The sequence below is a fragment of the Trachinotus anak genome, unplaced genomic scaffold (assembly GCF_046630095.1).
Source record: "Trachinotus anak isolate AG129_WGS33_773 ecotype Australia unplaced genomic scaffold, CSIRO_AGI_Tana_v1 ptg000003l, whole genome shotgun sequence".
NCBI lineage: Eukaryota > Metazoa > Chordata > Actinopteri > Carangiformes > Carangidae > Trachinotus > Trachinotus anak.
In genome coordinates, this window is record NW_027273854.1 from 24,233,797 (window position 1) to 24,248,029 (window position 14,233).

The 14,233-nt window shown below is 41.2% G+C and overlaps 1 protein-coding gene across 1 annotated transcript; it reads left to right on the plus strand.

The window, feature by feature from the left end:
• Positions 1–1,891: 1,891 nt before the first annotated feature.
• On the plus strand, positions 1,892–14,144 carry LOC139618655 (uncharacterized). The gene is made up of 19 exons (XM_071474784.1): positions 1,892–2,040; positions 2,138–2,196; positions 2,263–2,323; positions 3,014–3,168; positions 3,253–3,317; positions 3,435–3,528; positions 3,788–4,051; positions 4,420–4,713; positions 5,391–5,642; positions 6,476–6,790; positions 6,930–7,051; positions 8,149–8,368; positions 8,492–8,647; positions 9,872–10,062; positions 11,221–11,372; positions 11,569–11,826; positions 12,421–12,574; positions 13,381–13,513; positions 14,004–14,144. Coding segments are annotated over exons 1-19 (3,072 nt in total). The 5' UTR covers positions 1,892–2,038; the 3' UTR covers positions 14,129–14,144.
• The last annotated feature ends 89 nt before the right edge of the window (positions 14,145–14,233 follow it).

Here is a 14,233-nt window from a genome sequence, read left to right on the forward strand (position 1 = left end):
AGACATTTCCTCTCTTTTAGCATTTTATCATCTTATCTTTATCGCTCTATCCTTATCTTTGCTTTACAGTCTTCAGTGTTTACTGTTATTGTTTTATTGCTTCTATTCTGTAAAGCTGACACACAAATGTCTGATGTGTGTCATGCAATGTGTCACACAGACACATTGTATGAAAAGTTCTTTACAAATAAAGTCTGATTGATAGAAGGACTCCACCATTTCTCTCCTCTCAACCCAATGGGTCAAGGCAGACAACTGCCCACATATAGTTTATTATTCCCACTTCCTTTTGAAGAAATTATGACTTGACTATGAATTTGTTTGGCAGTGCAACAATTCTTCAGCTGTTGGTAAAAATGGATATTCACATGTACCAGACCAGATGCTTCAGTGTGCCAACTTGAAATGCATGGGGATAAAAATAGCTTAAGGTAAAAGCAATATATGAAAATTATTCAAGGAAATTACAACTTGAAATATTCCATGAAGAAAAGTTTGTCTTGAAGCACTTATAGTATAAAGAGATAGAGAGCATACAATCTTCAAATGTAATTGAACTGAAACAATGCAGGCATAAAATAAAATGTTGTCATCTCCTGACCATACTCAAAAGGTGTAGTGTAAACTTTTACCTTTCATATTAACTGAGATGGGCACTCCTGAAGGCCAGCAGAAAAAATCATTTATTATGGAAAAACAAACTTATGACTACCTCTCATCCAGTGATAGAGGGAAACTTAAAATTTAAATTCAGGTTGAAGACCACTTGTGATTGGATCACTGAAGACGCACGTTAATACCAGGTCTGAAGTCACAGGCTAATCACCCAGTGAACTGTCACCCCCAGCTGGCCTTCGGCAGGGACTTGGCCGGCAGAAATATGTTATGAAAAAAGACTGCTGCAGTCCCAGTTTTATAAACTAGGTCATTGTTGATCATGTGTCTTTATTATGATAATGATTGATATCATGACCATCTATGATGCTTTAGAGGTTCATGTGTGGTGAAATAATGACAATATGGGTGCTATAAAATGCCATGCTTAAAGATGGCTGCTCTGGAGGACTGGAGACCAACTGTGTGACACAAACTAACTGAGCTTTTTTCAGTGTTAGATCTAATGACTGGTGGGGCAGACAGATTCATATGCAGGATAACAAATTAGATCTGAGATACCAAAATCAAAGATAACATTTTTTTTTTAAATCATTTGGAAATTCAGAAAAAATGTGGCCAAGTGTGCCAAACATGGTGACAAATATCTAACATTAGGTTAACTGGGCTTCTTCTGTATTTTTCATTGACAGGTCTAAAAACTTTTTGTTGCCAGGAGTCAACAGGAGTGACGTTTACTATGGAGACATGGCTTCTATGCCTGAGTTAGTCTGGGGAGTAGGGTGGCAAACCTTTTTGACATAATTACCATGTTTTTGTGAAACTGTCTAACTTGCATTAGACTTACATGAGAACAGACCAGTCTACAATATCTGCAAATAAAAAAAAAAACCCCAAAAAAAACAAAAACAAAATGCTTCAGCTTAAGGGTCTTAATACATTTATTGAAATTTATGACACAATCAATAATAAGATATTGTGCAATTATTCCCTCAAACAGTCCTTCAGCAACACTAGGATATTATAAAAATGTTACTCTTATCCTTCTTCTTCTTCTTCTTATCATTATTATTATTATTATTAGTAGTAGTAGTATTATATAATGTTATTTTATTTATTTATTTGAATTTAAATTTGAATTCACACATCGGCCACTATAACTGAAGTATGATTGTAAATGATTGTTTTGACAAACAAGCCAAACTCTGTTTAAAATTCTTGATACTTTAAGAACCTGATACCTGACTCCGGCCCCTGACTCTGGCCCCTGATTCCGGCCCCCGACTCCGGCCCCTGACGCCCTGACTCTGGGCAGGTGAGTGATGGCGTCGCACACCTGTCACTTATTAGGAGCGTCACTTCCAGTCAAGCCTTGATCTTAAATAATCACAACGTCCTTTCCTTTGTCGGAATTCTAAAGACAATGTAAGAAAAAAAAGAAGTATTCACAGTCAGCTTTTTTTATTCTATTTATCGCGTTTATCTCGAATTCAGTGGATTAATCCGTTTCTAACATTCGCAGGAAGTCCTTACAGTGGTCGTTCACCTTTTTCATACTGGTGCCTCACAGCATATCGCTGGGTGAGTAGCACATTGCACTGGGCATGTTACTGAAGGAAGACCAACCTAAATGCTTTGCTCTTCCAGGACGCTGCGACGACATTTCCTTCTCTTTATGCTGGATGAGCAAGAACGATGCTCTGGAAAGGTAACACACACACACACACACACACACACACACACACACACACACACACACACACACACACACACACACACACACACACACACACACACACACACACACACACACACACACACACACACTGGTGCACATTTTGTTCAGTTTTATTATTATGTTCAAATGTCCTATCACTATGATTGACGGTTACTAACACACCTGACTCACACATACAAACAAAAATCATGTCAAAAGTCATTTAAGGGTTGAATCAAAGTCTTTCAGTATCAAGTTCTTTGTCATGATCCTTCTATCATAATGTTTCATTTCAGCCCAGGATATGATCCAACTAACCCAGACAATGTGGTTATTATGATAACATTTCACTCCATGTGTTTGAGGCAGAGCTACACATGTTCTGTTTGTGTACAACATTTAGTAGCTAACATGTGTAACTAGTTTGTGTCACATTTTGAACACACTGGTTTAAAGAACGGACAGAAATGTTACAGCCATCCCCGGGCTCCCCTGCCTAGAAGCATGTGTCCACATACTTTGTCCATTCTACTGCGCCTTGGACTGGATGACTTAATGTACGAGATAGCTTCTGAATCAAAGTCGAGTTTTGCTGCGTGTGTTCATGTCCAGGGTAACAGATTCTTAGATCTGATGTGAAATGATCACTTTTACTTTGACTATTACTCTTCATGTTTTCAGGAAAAATGGGAACATATGGCTCAATTCCACAGCACTGAAATCCATCAGGAAGGTGGGTAAAGTTACCTCGCTGACTGTGTACCCAGCTGTAGAAAACAAGCTGACACTTCAGTATGGAGGCTCTGTTCGGGCGTGGACTTTAACAGTCTCTCCACGTAAGCATACTAGCTTTATCCTTATTTGATATTTGACTCGATGGTTATAAGTCATTAAATGAACGACACTCATCTCACTGTAAGGTACAAAGTTCACTAAAATCAGAGGCCAGCAGAAACCTCTGGAGCATCCAACAAATGCCACTAAGGTACGTCTGACATGACATGCATCATACTGCGGTTTTATACAGATGGATGGTCATGCTAGATTTTTAAACGCACATTTTCATACATCCATGTTGCTGTGTGTTTTGACTGTCCTTCAGGGCTTCCTGGACTCGTTGAGCCCCACTGAGGTGTTTGCATGTGAAAACAGCACGTTATTCTTCCACCAGGATGAAAACTTCTTTCTTGCTTTTGGTGAGATTATTGGCATTGCCTGCATTTTTTTTCTGTGGATATCCATAATTCCCAGAGGATGAATCCTAATGTGTCTAATGACCTTTGACCTTTTGTACCATTATCAGCCCAAAAATATCTCAATCTAGACTGACATTATCCTTGTTGTCCCAGTAAATGTGTTTATTGCTCATATTTCTTTTAATTAATGTTTAGTCCCCAGTGCAGGTCTGCATCCCTGAACACTTTATGTGACTGAAGCCGTTTTCTCTTATCCTAGGCCACACTCTGCGTCCCCCTATCAAGCTCGAGTCCAGGAGTCCCTCGATGTTGCTGGTCTCCTGGGTGGACAAGAGTCCAGCTCTCAGCGACAGCCACACCGTGACTCTGTACCACTCTGAACTGAACTCCTATAACACACTCAGCATGGACTCTACCATCTACAACCACTACCGCTTCACAGCTCTGGACTCCTGCAGCCCCTATGTGGCCTGTGTGGAGACTGCAGGCTCTCGCTCCTTCACCTGCCTCTCGGCTCTTACTGGTATGGCCTGGTGGTTGGGTGAATGAGCAGATAGTTCACACAAATGAAAACAACCATACATGCTGCGTGGTAAACCCGTGCACGTAGTTCTTTTTCTGTTTGTGTGTCTGAAATCTTTACGTCCAAGCCATCCAGTCTTTTTTAAAAATCAGTTTGTTTTGTTTTGAAATTAGGGTGAACTAAACCTTTATCTACGTTTATGTCTCTACAATTTATTTTTCATATCATAGTAAAGTGAACTGACTGTGTGGAAGATAGAACAAGTTGAGGGATTAAGGATTAAGATTCAGCTGCAGTTGTCCTCTTGGGTATTGAAAGTAATTGAATTTTGTAAACCCTTTTCTGATTCTTTATCGTTTTTCTACCAGACCCAGACGTTCCCAAGGACTTTGAGGTGACATCATGGAACAGCAGCAGCGTATCGTTTGCCTGGGACTGCCCTGAGAACCGCAAGTACTCTCTCTTCCTCCTGACTACCTTCTACCTCAATGGCACAGACCACGTCACGGAGGAGGTGCCCCTCTGGTTCGAGGAGGACAGCTTTGAGTTCACCCTGTCTGACCTGCAGCCCTGCAGCAGGGTGAAGTTCGGCCTGCAGACTGTCTGCCAGGCAGGGGCGGAGCCTCGCTACAGCAAGATGGTCCTGAAGGATGGGAACTCTGGTGAGTCCTGCACTGGTTGATGAACTGACTAAATGAACTCAGTGTAGGTTGATACTGCTCATATGTTTCCTTTCTAACCACAGCTGCACAGTTAGTGTACAGTCTGTGAAATCTGAAATCATTTTATTTTCTCTACACATTTTATTCTTCAGGGGGCGGGGGGGTCTCTAAAAATATTAACAATGTTTTTTAACTTTTGCATTTTCAAATTTTTTGTATCTTCGTCAACATGGATCATGTATCATTCATGCATGACGGTGATGTATCACCATTACACAACATAACAAAGAGAACTCTATGCATTCTGTTCTTGTCAACATAAAAATCTACGTTGTAGAGTCCCATGAACCTTCAAGTGAAGTCTTCAACGTTTCTTTATTATGCAGTTAGCTATCAGAGTGAGACACGTTAAAAAGAAAACAAGGAAGCTGGCTATTTTTGGTACTTCTGGACAAACAGCAAAGGCAGGTGACGAAAAAGTGAGCCTCCCATGAAGGTCATGGTAAAGGACACACAGAAAACAAACAGTATAGATTAGTTGAAAGAAAAAGACAGAGACATTTATTTATTGGCTTGAGATCACAGATGTCTGAATGTTTAAAGATTCCCTCACTTGTACCTGAAGAGTCACTCAGAGAAAACTGCAGGGCTTCACTGATGCCGTCTCTGCTCCTCAGTCCACTCCAGCATCTGGGGCCTGCGTCAGACATCGTTTGGCCCCGACAACTACACCCTGAGGTGGGAGGTGAGCAACACCTCGTCCATCTCCATGTTCAGAGTTTACTGCGATGGGGTGCTGCAGGGCACCACGCTACACACCAGCTACACCGTCGGGGGGCTGCAGTCGTGCCAACAGTACCAGGCCAAGGTGGAGGCGCTGTGTGGGGACGGCGTGCTCATGAGCGCCGAGATGGTCATCGCACACACAGGTAATGAAGAAACTGATGACAACCTAAGACAGACCAGTTGAGTAACTATGATCCCAGGCAAAGTGCAACTCAAATGTCTCTGCTGGTTTCAGATGAATGCAGTGGTCATTTCCCCGTCCAGCGCTCACGTTGTTTAAATAGCAAATACACTTGCGCCCATCTGAGCTTCAAAACAACAGTTCACAAACCAATGAGTGATGTCACAGTGGGTTGAAATCTCTCCACATGTAGGGGCCACAGTGTTAGCTGCCCTCCACAATCCAACCAAAGAATAAGTTTCATATATAAACAAATCTGCCCTGTAAAGTGAAGTATCATGTACTGTGGCAGATATTTCTCATTGTTTACTCTTGAACAAGCGTTTGCGTCTCCAACAGTTTATTGGTGACATTTGGGCTCCATATAAAAGCACGGTCACTGATGCTCCACATGGTGTGTTGGTGATAAGCTCAGTTCATATTTCTATTATCATATTGTTTTTGAGATGTAAAGATGGACAACCATTCTCCTGGACACAATATCTCAGTAATGCCTCAATGTAATTTCTTCAAATTTTGCACAAACATTCACTTGGACTCAAGGATGAACTGATTATGTTTTGGTGGTCAAAGGTCATGGTGACCTCACAAAACACTTTTCAGCCAATACTCAAGACTTCACATAGCAGTTCTGACAAGATCTCACAGAAATGGTTAATCTGGATAAACAGGGATGTAATGTGAAACTTGTCTGAGCGGCGGAGGTCTACAACTGTGAGGCGGTGATTCTAGTCAGTGTTGGTTTTGTCTGTGTCTACAGTTTATATAAAATCTCTGTGATCTGTGTGTATCCAGGACCTCATGGTGTGTCTGAGCTCAGGTACCGCTCTAACGACTCCACCGCGCTGTGGAGAGGCAGCAGTGTGCAGCCGGCTGCCGTGGCCTTTCTGTACAAGCTGTCCTTGGAGAACGGCACCACCATCCAGAGCAGCCGCGTGACCGACACTCAGCTGCGTCTGCTGGGGCTGGAGGAAGGGAGGACCTACATCCTGGACGTGTGGGAGGAGTGTGACGGTCCATGGGGGTCTGACCATTCTCATCTGTGGTTTGAGGGAGCTAATTCATCTTCAGGGGTCCATGTGAGGGCTGCCGGACCTGCTCAGGACCTAGGTCAGTCTGAGGCACCAGTTGTGGTGTTTTTGTTTTGAGAGTCACTACTTTCATTTGATGAGACATCAGGACAATCTGCTGAATATTTAGTTCCACAGCAGCCTGAACCCACTTCATTTCTGTTTTGTGGCTACTGTAGAGCTGCAGTTAGATTTATCCAGCATGGGTCTCACTATGGTTGTGCCCTGGTCCCTGCCTGAGGATCTGCTGGATGACGTGTCAGAACCAAGAGCCAAAATGGGGAAGATTTTCAAAGATAAGGTGGGAGAACATTCATTGTTTCTATCAGTGATCAGACTGCAGATCCAGTGTTCAACCTAACTGTTTACACCCCAGTTTACCTGAGTGTTTCTGTGATTTGTTTAGCTATGAAATTATGTTATAATTTAAATATTGGAATAGTTTTTGACCCAAATCTGCTCAGTCAAGTTTGATTTTTGTTGACATGTTGAATGTAAGAAACAGAGAATCTGTTTGCATCATGACAGCCACTAGACAGAGCTCAGATCTCATTCAAACATCTCATGATTTACACCAAATGTTGTATGTATGTATGTATGTGTCGACGGTTGACATTCAGTCAGTACACCTCAATGGTCAATGTGACAATTCTTACCATTTTATTTGTTTTCTATTTCTATTGTTTTCTCTCTTCATGACACACACTTTAGTGATCTTCAAGCTCTTGTATACATTTCAACTGGAGTATATGAACCGCAGACATTTTATTTGTATGATATTTATATTATTATTTATATGTTAACAGCTATTGGATGGATTGTCATTATCTTTCACATTCGTGGTCCTCAGAGGATGAATTGTAGTAACTTTGGTGATCATTTGACTTTTCATTTGCTCCCAAGATCAGGTCAAAATCTTCAGGGCTTCGGTTTGTGACAGAAAAGCTGCAAATCAAATCACACTCCTGTAAGATAAGCTGCACTTAGTGCTAATAAGCAGCATGCTAACAATGCTAACCAGCGACACTGATTTTTGAACATTGTAAACTTATGTATACCTGTTGAACATCAGCATGTCAACATTGTCATTGTGAGCATGTAACCTCACAGAGCTGCTAGCATGGCTGTAGACTCTGAGTAAAGGAGAGATTGACATTCATGAGGTGACAGGATGTGAGATTCACTCGTGGATGGTTCCCTTTACTTTATTCTAGAAATACAGTACATATGTGGGAACTTTATTTGAAGTTAAACTGTGTGTTAGCTCTGTGTCGTTCTTTTTGCATTTAGTTTCTTCATTTAATTTCCAAACTAAATCATTTGTGTTCTTCAGTAAGATAAAGGTCATTCACCACTTTTGTTGTTGAACCCTCATGTCTTTGTGTGTCTGTCTTTCAGCTGCAGGAGCTGCTGAAAGATTTCGATCAGCCGATCCGTGTCGAGGTGGCCACCTTTGAACCTGCAGAGGAGCCAGACAAAACAGAGGTTCTATTTATGTCTTTTGATGCTTCCAAAACTGAAGAGGACGTGCCCCTGCCCATTGAGGATCTGCTGGACTACATTCGCTCCCTGAATGCAACCAACATCACAGTTACAGATGGGGTCATTCACTGGGACGGTAGGTGATGGTAGCTCAGCTTGGCTCAATTATATCCTCGTCAGTTTAATAATAATACATTTAGTCACTTCATCTTCTTCTGTTTTGCTGGATTTTTTTTGCTTTGGCTGTGTGTTTTGTTAGGTCACGACCTGTGTGCTTCCTTCAAGCACACTTTGTGTTCCCGTAATTCTCTGTGCATCAACACTCTGGGCTCGTTTACTTGTGTGTGCCAACATGGATACTACGACGTGAGCCCTGTCATCCAGCCTGCGGTGGCTTCACATCCCATCTGCAACGGTATAGTTCTTCCTAAATTTGACAGTACCTTTATCTAATGAAATTCATTGGATACACTTGCAATACAACAACAGAACAATGTATCCAATTGATCTAGGACATGGGGAAACTGTGATTGGTTGTGAGTAAAGCAAATATACAAACATGGCCCTGTTAACACACTTGTGTGTAAAATATACAATGTGTTTTATTCTCCATCAGAAGATATATTCGTGGTTTTAACAACCAAAAACCATCTCAGTGTAGTTTTACATCTCCTCTCTCAGGCTTCTATTTGGAGCTCTAGTAGCAACAGGTCAGTGAGCCAATCAGAAGAGAGGCTCTCTTCAGATTTCAGGTAAACACTCAGAGAAGCCAAATCATCCTACAAGGTTGGATGGTGGGTCCAGGTGGGCTGGGTTTGGGTCTGGACTGCTTTGTTGTGACATTACAAAGTTCCAGATGTCCTGATGAATTATTTTAAGTTAAAATTTCTGAATACAGGCTGTGTGCATTTCTCTGTGGACTGAGGCTTTGATACTTTCACAGTAATAATATAGAACCTGGACCTGATTTATAATCAAGAAAACACATTGACATCTACCTTTAGACTATATGGGACCTTTAAAGTCTGACTATCATCTTAATGGAGCTATAGCTGGAAATTTAGGTATCTTGGGATATAGCTTCCTAAGAATCTTGAAATGTTTTATTTCTGTTTCTTATATTGAAATGTATTGACTTTATATTGACAGAGGAACTGCATGTTTAGGTGCTTGAACATTTAGCATGGCATAACAATTATTTTTGGGGCTGTTATTATCAGAACTGCCAAGGTCAAACCAGCCTACACATGTCTGTTAGGTCCAGATTATCATCTGGACCTAACAGACATGTGCAGCTGCATTCATAGATTCGACACCATAAATATGTTCTTGTACATCAATATTTATACATCATTTCTTGAGAAATTGATGAAACTGTTGGAAAAATGCACGTTCCTGGATCTGCCCCTTTAGCTGGATCGGCACCAAAATTTTATGAGTTAGTCCCCGGCCACAGCCCTATCCCTCCACCAAATTTGGTATAAATCAGTTTAGCACTTTTTACGTAATCCTGCTGCTAAACAAACCAACAGACGCAGGTGAATACATAACCTCCTTATCAGAGGTCATGAGGGCAGTAACAGTGTCTGCAATAAGTGTCATCCTGGCCGCTCTAACCCTAACCCTTGTTTTTATACAGAGAAAGGTCTTTTCAGCCAGTGTCTGGACAAACTGATGACTGGTGGAATAGCTAAACCATACCTGACCTCCTACATTGGGGGGGAGGTTGATGTAAAGCTGAATGATGGGCGGTGCACTGTGGATGAGACCGACATGTTTTACTATTTCCGCACGACACGAAGATCATCTGACTGTGGAACAGAGAGGCGGGTGAGTGACTGTGCTTAGCTAAAGGTTATAAAAGATCTGTTTATGCAATGGACAGATTCTGTGCAGGGATATGAAGGGCGGATAAAACAAGTATGTGTCTACTTATGGAATAGGGACACAAAATTCTTAGGTAAAATACTCACTTTTCTTATCAAAGGACCCTTCAGTCCGTACTGATTAAGAGCTATTCTTATTCATCTTATTATTCATGAATTCAAAAAACAGTGAGCTGTCAAATCTCCTTGTCCAGTGTTTGAAAAAATACAAATTCATATCAATATATTTCACAGGAATCACTTGCCTCTTATGATACATACACCAGTGATTCATGTTATAGATAATTAGTCCTGATCTAGGATCATATGCTCAGCGATCATGTGGTATGTAGTCTAGTTTTATGCATTTCATTTGAACAAATGTAAAGACAACTATAACCATGCTAGAGCTAAATGCTAATATCTGCATGCTAACATTCTTACACTGACAATGCTAAGATATGTTAAGCAGGTCTAATTTTCACCATGTTAACTATTTTAGTTTACAACGTTAGCATGCTAACATTAGCTTATTGGCACTGAACACAACGTACAGCAGAGGCTGCTGGGAATGTCTTTAGTTGTGCAGAGTTTTGGTCATAAACTTAAGTATTGGATGAATCAACATTTTGACCTGATGATCGCACAGGATGAAATGTTGAGCCTCAGTGACGGTAGTGTTCATGCTTCGGTCACCATTGATATCTGTACCAAATCCCATGGTAATCCATCAGTAGTTGTTGAAATGTTTTTGTCTAGATCGAAATGGCAGCCCACCCAACAGACCGACATTTCAACAGCCACACCACTAAGCATGGATAACAACTATTATCATGTTAATGTCAAATGTTGCAGAAGAGTCTGAGATCAAAGCCATATGATGAATACAAACCATATCTCTGTGAGGCTACTTCACTTTCCCTTTCCTTTTAGGGTCAGTGTATCAAGACTGTTGTGCATTTTTATGTTCAAACTGTGGAGTCTGCTGCCACCAGGAGGCACCAAGGTCCAGTGCAGCAGCATACTTCTACTTTTTTGTGTGTGTGTGTGTGTGTGTGTGTGTGTGTGTGTGTGTGTGTGTGTGTGTGTGTGTGTGTGTGTGTGTGTTGTTGTTGTCGTCTAGGTGAATAAAACCCACATCGAATTCCAAAACACTTTGATTGTGACCTTGTCCAAAGAGCAAACAATCAGCCGGCGGGATCTGAAAGTCGTCTGGAAGTGTGTCTACCCTCGGCATTATGCTCGCAACGCTCAAGTTAGCATGGATATGGAGTGGTGAGACACATTATATTACATATTCCAGGAGTTGAGCATTATAACAAGAATACAGGGATTCAAGATATTACAAGAATTCAAATATTTGTTTTCCAAAAGAACCAGAGATTTTGTTTGAGGAGTAGCATGTTAGATATTAAGCAACACTTGATGTGTACCATGTGCACAAATTCTTCACAAATGTCTTTTGTTACAGGCTCTCCTCCCTCTCCATGGTGGAGTTCAACTCATCACTGCAGCTGGTCCTGACCATGACCCTGTACAGTGATGAGTCTTACACCCACAGCTACAGGGATTCCATAGCCCTGAGTCTTGAAGACAAACTGTTCTTCCAGGTGGACCTGCAGGCCAACAACTCTTTTGCTTCAGATGTGCTGCTGCAGGTGGAGTCATGCTGGGCCACTGAGAGCACCGACCCACAGGATACAGTCCAGGGTGTTCTTCTTCAGGACGGGTATTCTTAAAAACGTGGCTCTGGTGGACTGACTCTCAGTTCAGTTTGTCGGTTTCATTGTTAGATGCAATTGCACATTAAAGAAGCTGTTTGTAAGTTTTGCTGTTCCTGCATAGCTGATGTTAGCATTAACAGCAGTTTACTTACCAGTCTAGAAAGATCAAACTTCATTTCTTTACTCACCAAGAGCTGTCTCCAGCAATGGAAAGCAGCGTTCATGTGGGGCTTCTATTTCTATCACTCCTTTTTTCTACTGAAGTTAGCATGCTAACTAGCCAGCCCCAGCCCTGTTTTCCCATCTCGTCACTTTAAGTACAGGTCACTCTAGAGTACCTTCTACCCTGAAAAAGTGATGCTTCCCAGAGGATATTATTATAACCTCTTGTGCTGTAAATGTAAAGATGTCTGAAGCTCTTTGGAAGACTGGTCAGTAAACAGCAGTTAATGCTAACATGCTATGTAGCAATAGCATAACTTAACATAACATAACTAGCTCCTTTAACTTTCTAAGTTGCTTTACAGCATGTTATGTGTAAACTGCTTTAGTTGTGTTGGCTGACAGTGATAAAGAATGTGATCCTGACTTTGCCCCAGCTGTCCAGCTGACAACACGTTCCACTGGCTCTCTCATAACGGCCTGGCACAGAAAAGCAGATTTTCCATTCAGATGTTCACCATGCCCAAAGGGCTGCCCCTGTATGTTCACTGCCTGGCCAACATATGTGGGCATGATGAAGACTGTACAAAGGTAAACTGAAGGGTTGTTTCAAGGTTGAGATTCATCCAGTAACGATGTGCAATTCACTCATTAACATATGTCGGTGTTAACATATGCCATGTAACATCTGGTATTAGTGGAGCTATTTGTAAGTTTTGCTATTGCTACATAGCTAACATTAGCATTAGCAGCTGTTTACTTACCAGTCTGGAAGAAATGCTCTTGGAAGGACTGGTAAGTAAACAGCTGTTATGCTTACATTGGCTATGCATCAGTAGCTACATAGCAAATGCTCTGAGTGGGAAAGTCCCCAGTTCGACTCCCAGCTGGCTGAACTCTCTCCTGCTTGTTATTCCCCTTTCCTGTCACTCTCCTCTATCCAATAGATAAAGGCTAACAAAAGAAATAAACATTCTCATTATCTTTCTATTAAATTCTGCTGACAATGTGACTGGATCTCATTATGCCACCACCTCTAGATGTGGTGTGAACGATCCAGTTGTATTCAGTCACATGTGTCCTGGTATAAGGTGTAAGTGGGGTCAAGTGGGATCACGGTTTCAGTAGCCTATCTCATTATCTGGTGATATCAACCTGACTTCCTGTGAACATGACGTTTCTTATCAACACATTTCTCAAAGATTTGTAGTGATTATATACTTCTTTAATCTTATTGTCACATAAAATTGGTTATAATTTCTGATGGTTTCACAAGAGATTCTGTGGTCTTGGTGCTAGAAGGGAGCAAACAATACACTGCCCCAATTCTAGCCATGCAACACTGAAAGAGCTCTTGGTTATATGATACAGTTATGTGACTTGTTGACTTGTTGCAGAATTGCAGCAGCCTGCAGCGGCCCAAGAGGTCAGTGAGCCTGATGGAGAAACAGGGGAAACGTGCTGCTGTAGTTTCTGCTGGACCTCTGGTGGTCAGCACAAGAGTGAAGTCAGGAGTGCGACCGTCTTACTGTGAGTCTGTGTGTCCACAGCATTTTGTTTTTGTCGTACTGAATCTCAATCTGCTGACAAATCTGTAGTGAGTTTTAATGCAAGGTTTGATCAGAAGTTAATTCAGTTTTCTGGAGCTGATGTTGGCTTAATGTGGTGACTGTGCGCACAAATTGTGGTTTATAATTTTTTTTTCACTCAGCAAACATTGGGATGAGTCATTTTTGTTTCCATGTTCCTTATTTTATGTTTTCATCATTGTATGACTGGTTCAAATGTATTTTTAAAAGAAATTTAAAGCTAGGGATAATATTTCTTGGCACAATCTGTCACTGAATTGTGTATCATTTTAAAGATTCGTAATCATTGTCATTAGATTTAAATGGTCAAACCGAAAATATCTGTCAGTTTGGTTTTTATTATAATTCCTAATGAACAGTTCACTGTCAGGTATATATGTGCGCTCTGAATTCAGATTTGGTTCAGTCACTTGTCTCCATGTCTTTTGCAGGGGCAGAGCACATGATGATGATCTCCATTGTGGCCGGATCAATAGGCTTTTTGGGATTAACTGTGCTCTCAGTGAGCGCAACCAAGGCAATCATGACTTACTATGAACAGTTACGGCTGAAATAAAGTGCTTCGAACATGAGCTATAAGTGACTTATGTCAATAATTAAGACACTTTATTAAGAAACAAGGCAGAAAACATATTTTTTAAATTGTTTTCTCGCCAACTTC

Coding starts and splice junctions, on each gene's coding strand:
- LOC139618655 (XM_071474784.1), top strand. Junction 2,324..3,013: donor AAGAACGATGCTCTGGAAAG/GTAACACACACA, acceptor TCATGTTTTCAG/GAAAAATGGGAACATATGGC. Junction 6,791..6,929: donor CGGACCTGCTCAGGACCTAG/GTCAGTCTGAGG, acceptor TGGCTACTGTAG/AGCTGCAGTTAGATTTATCC.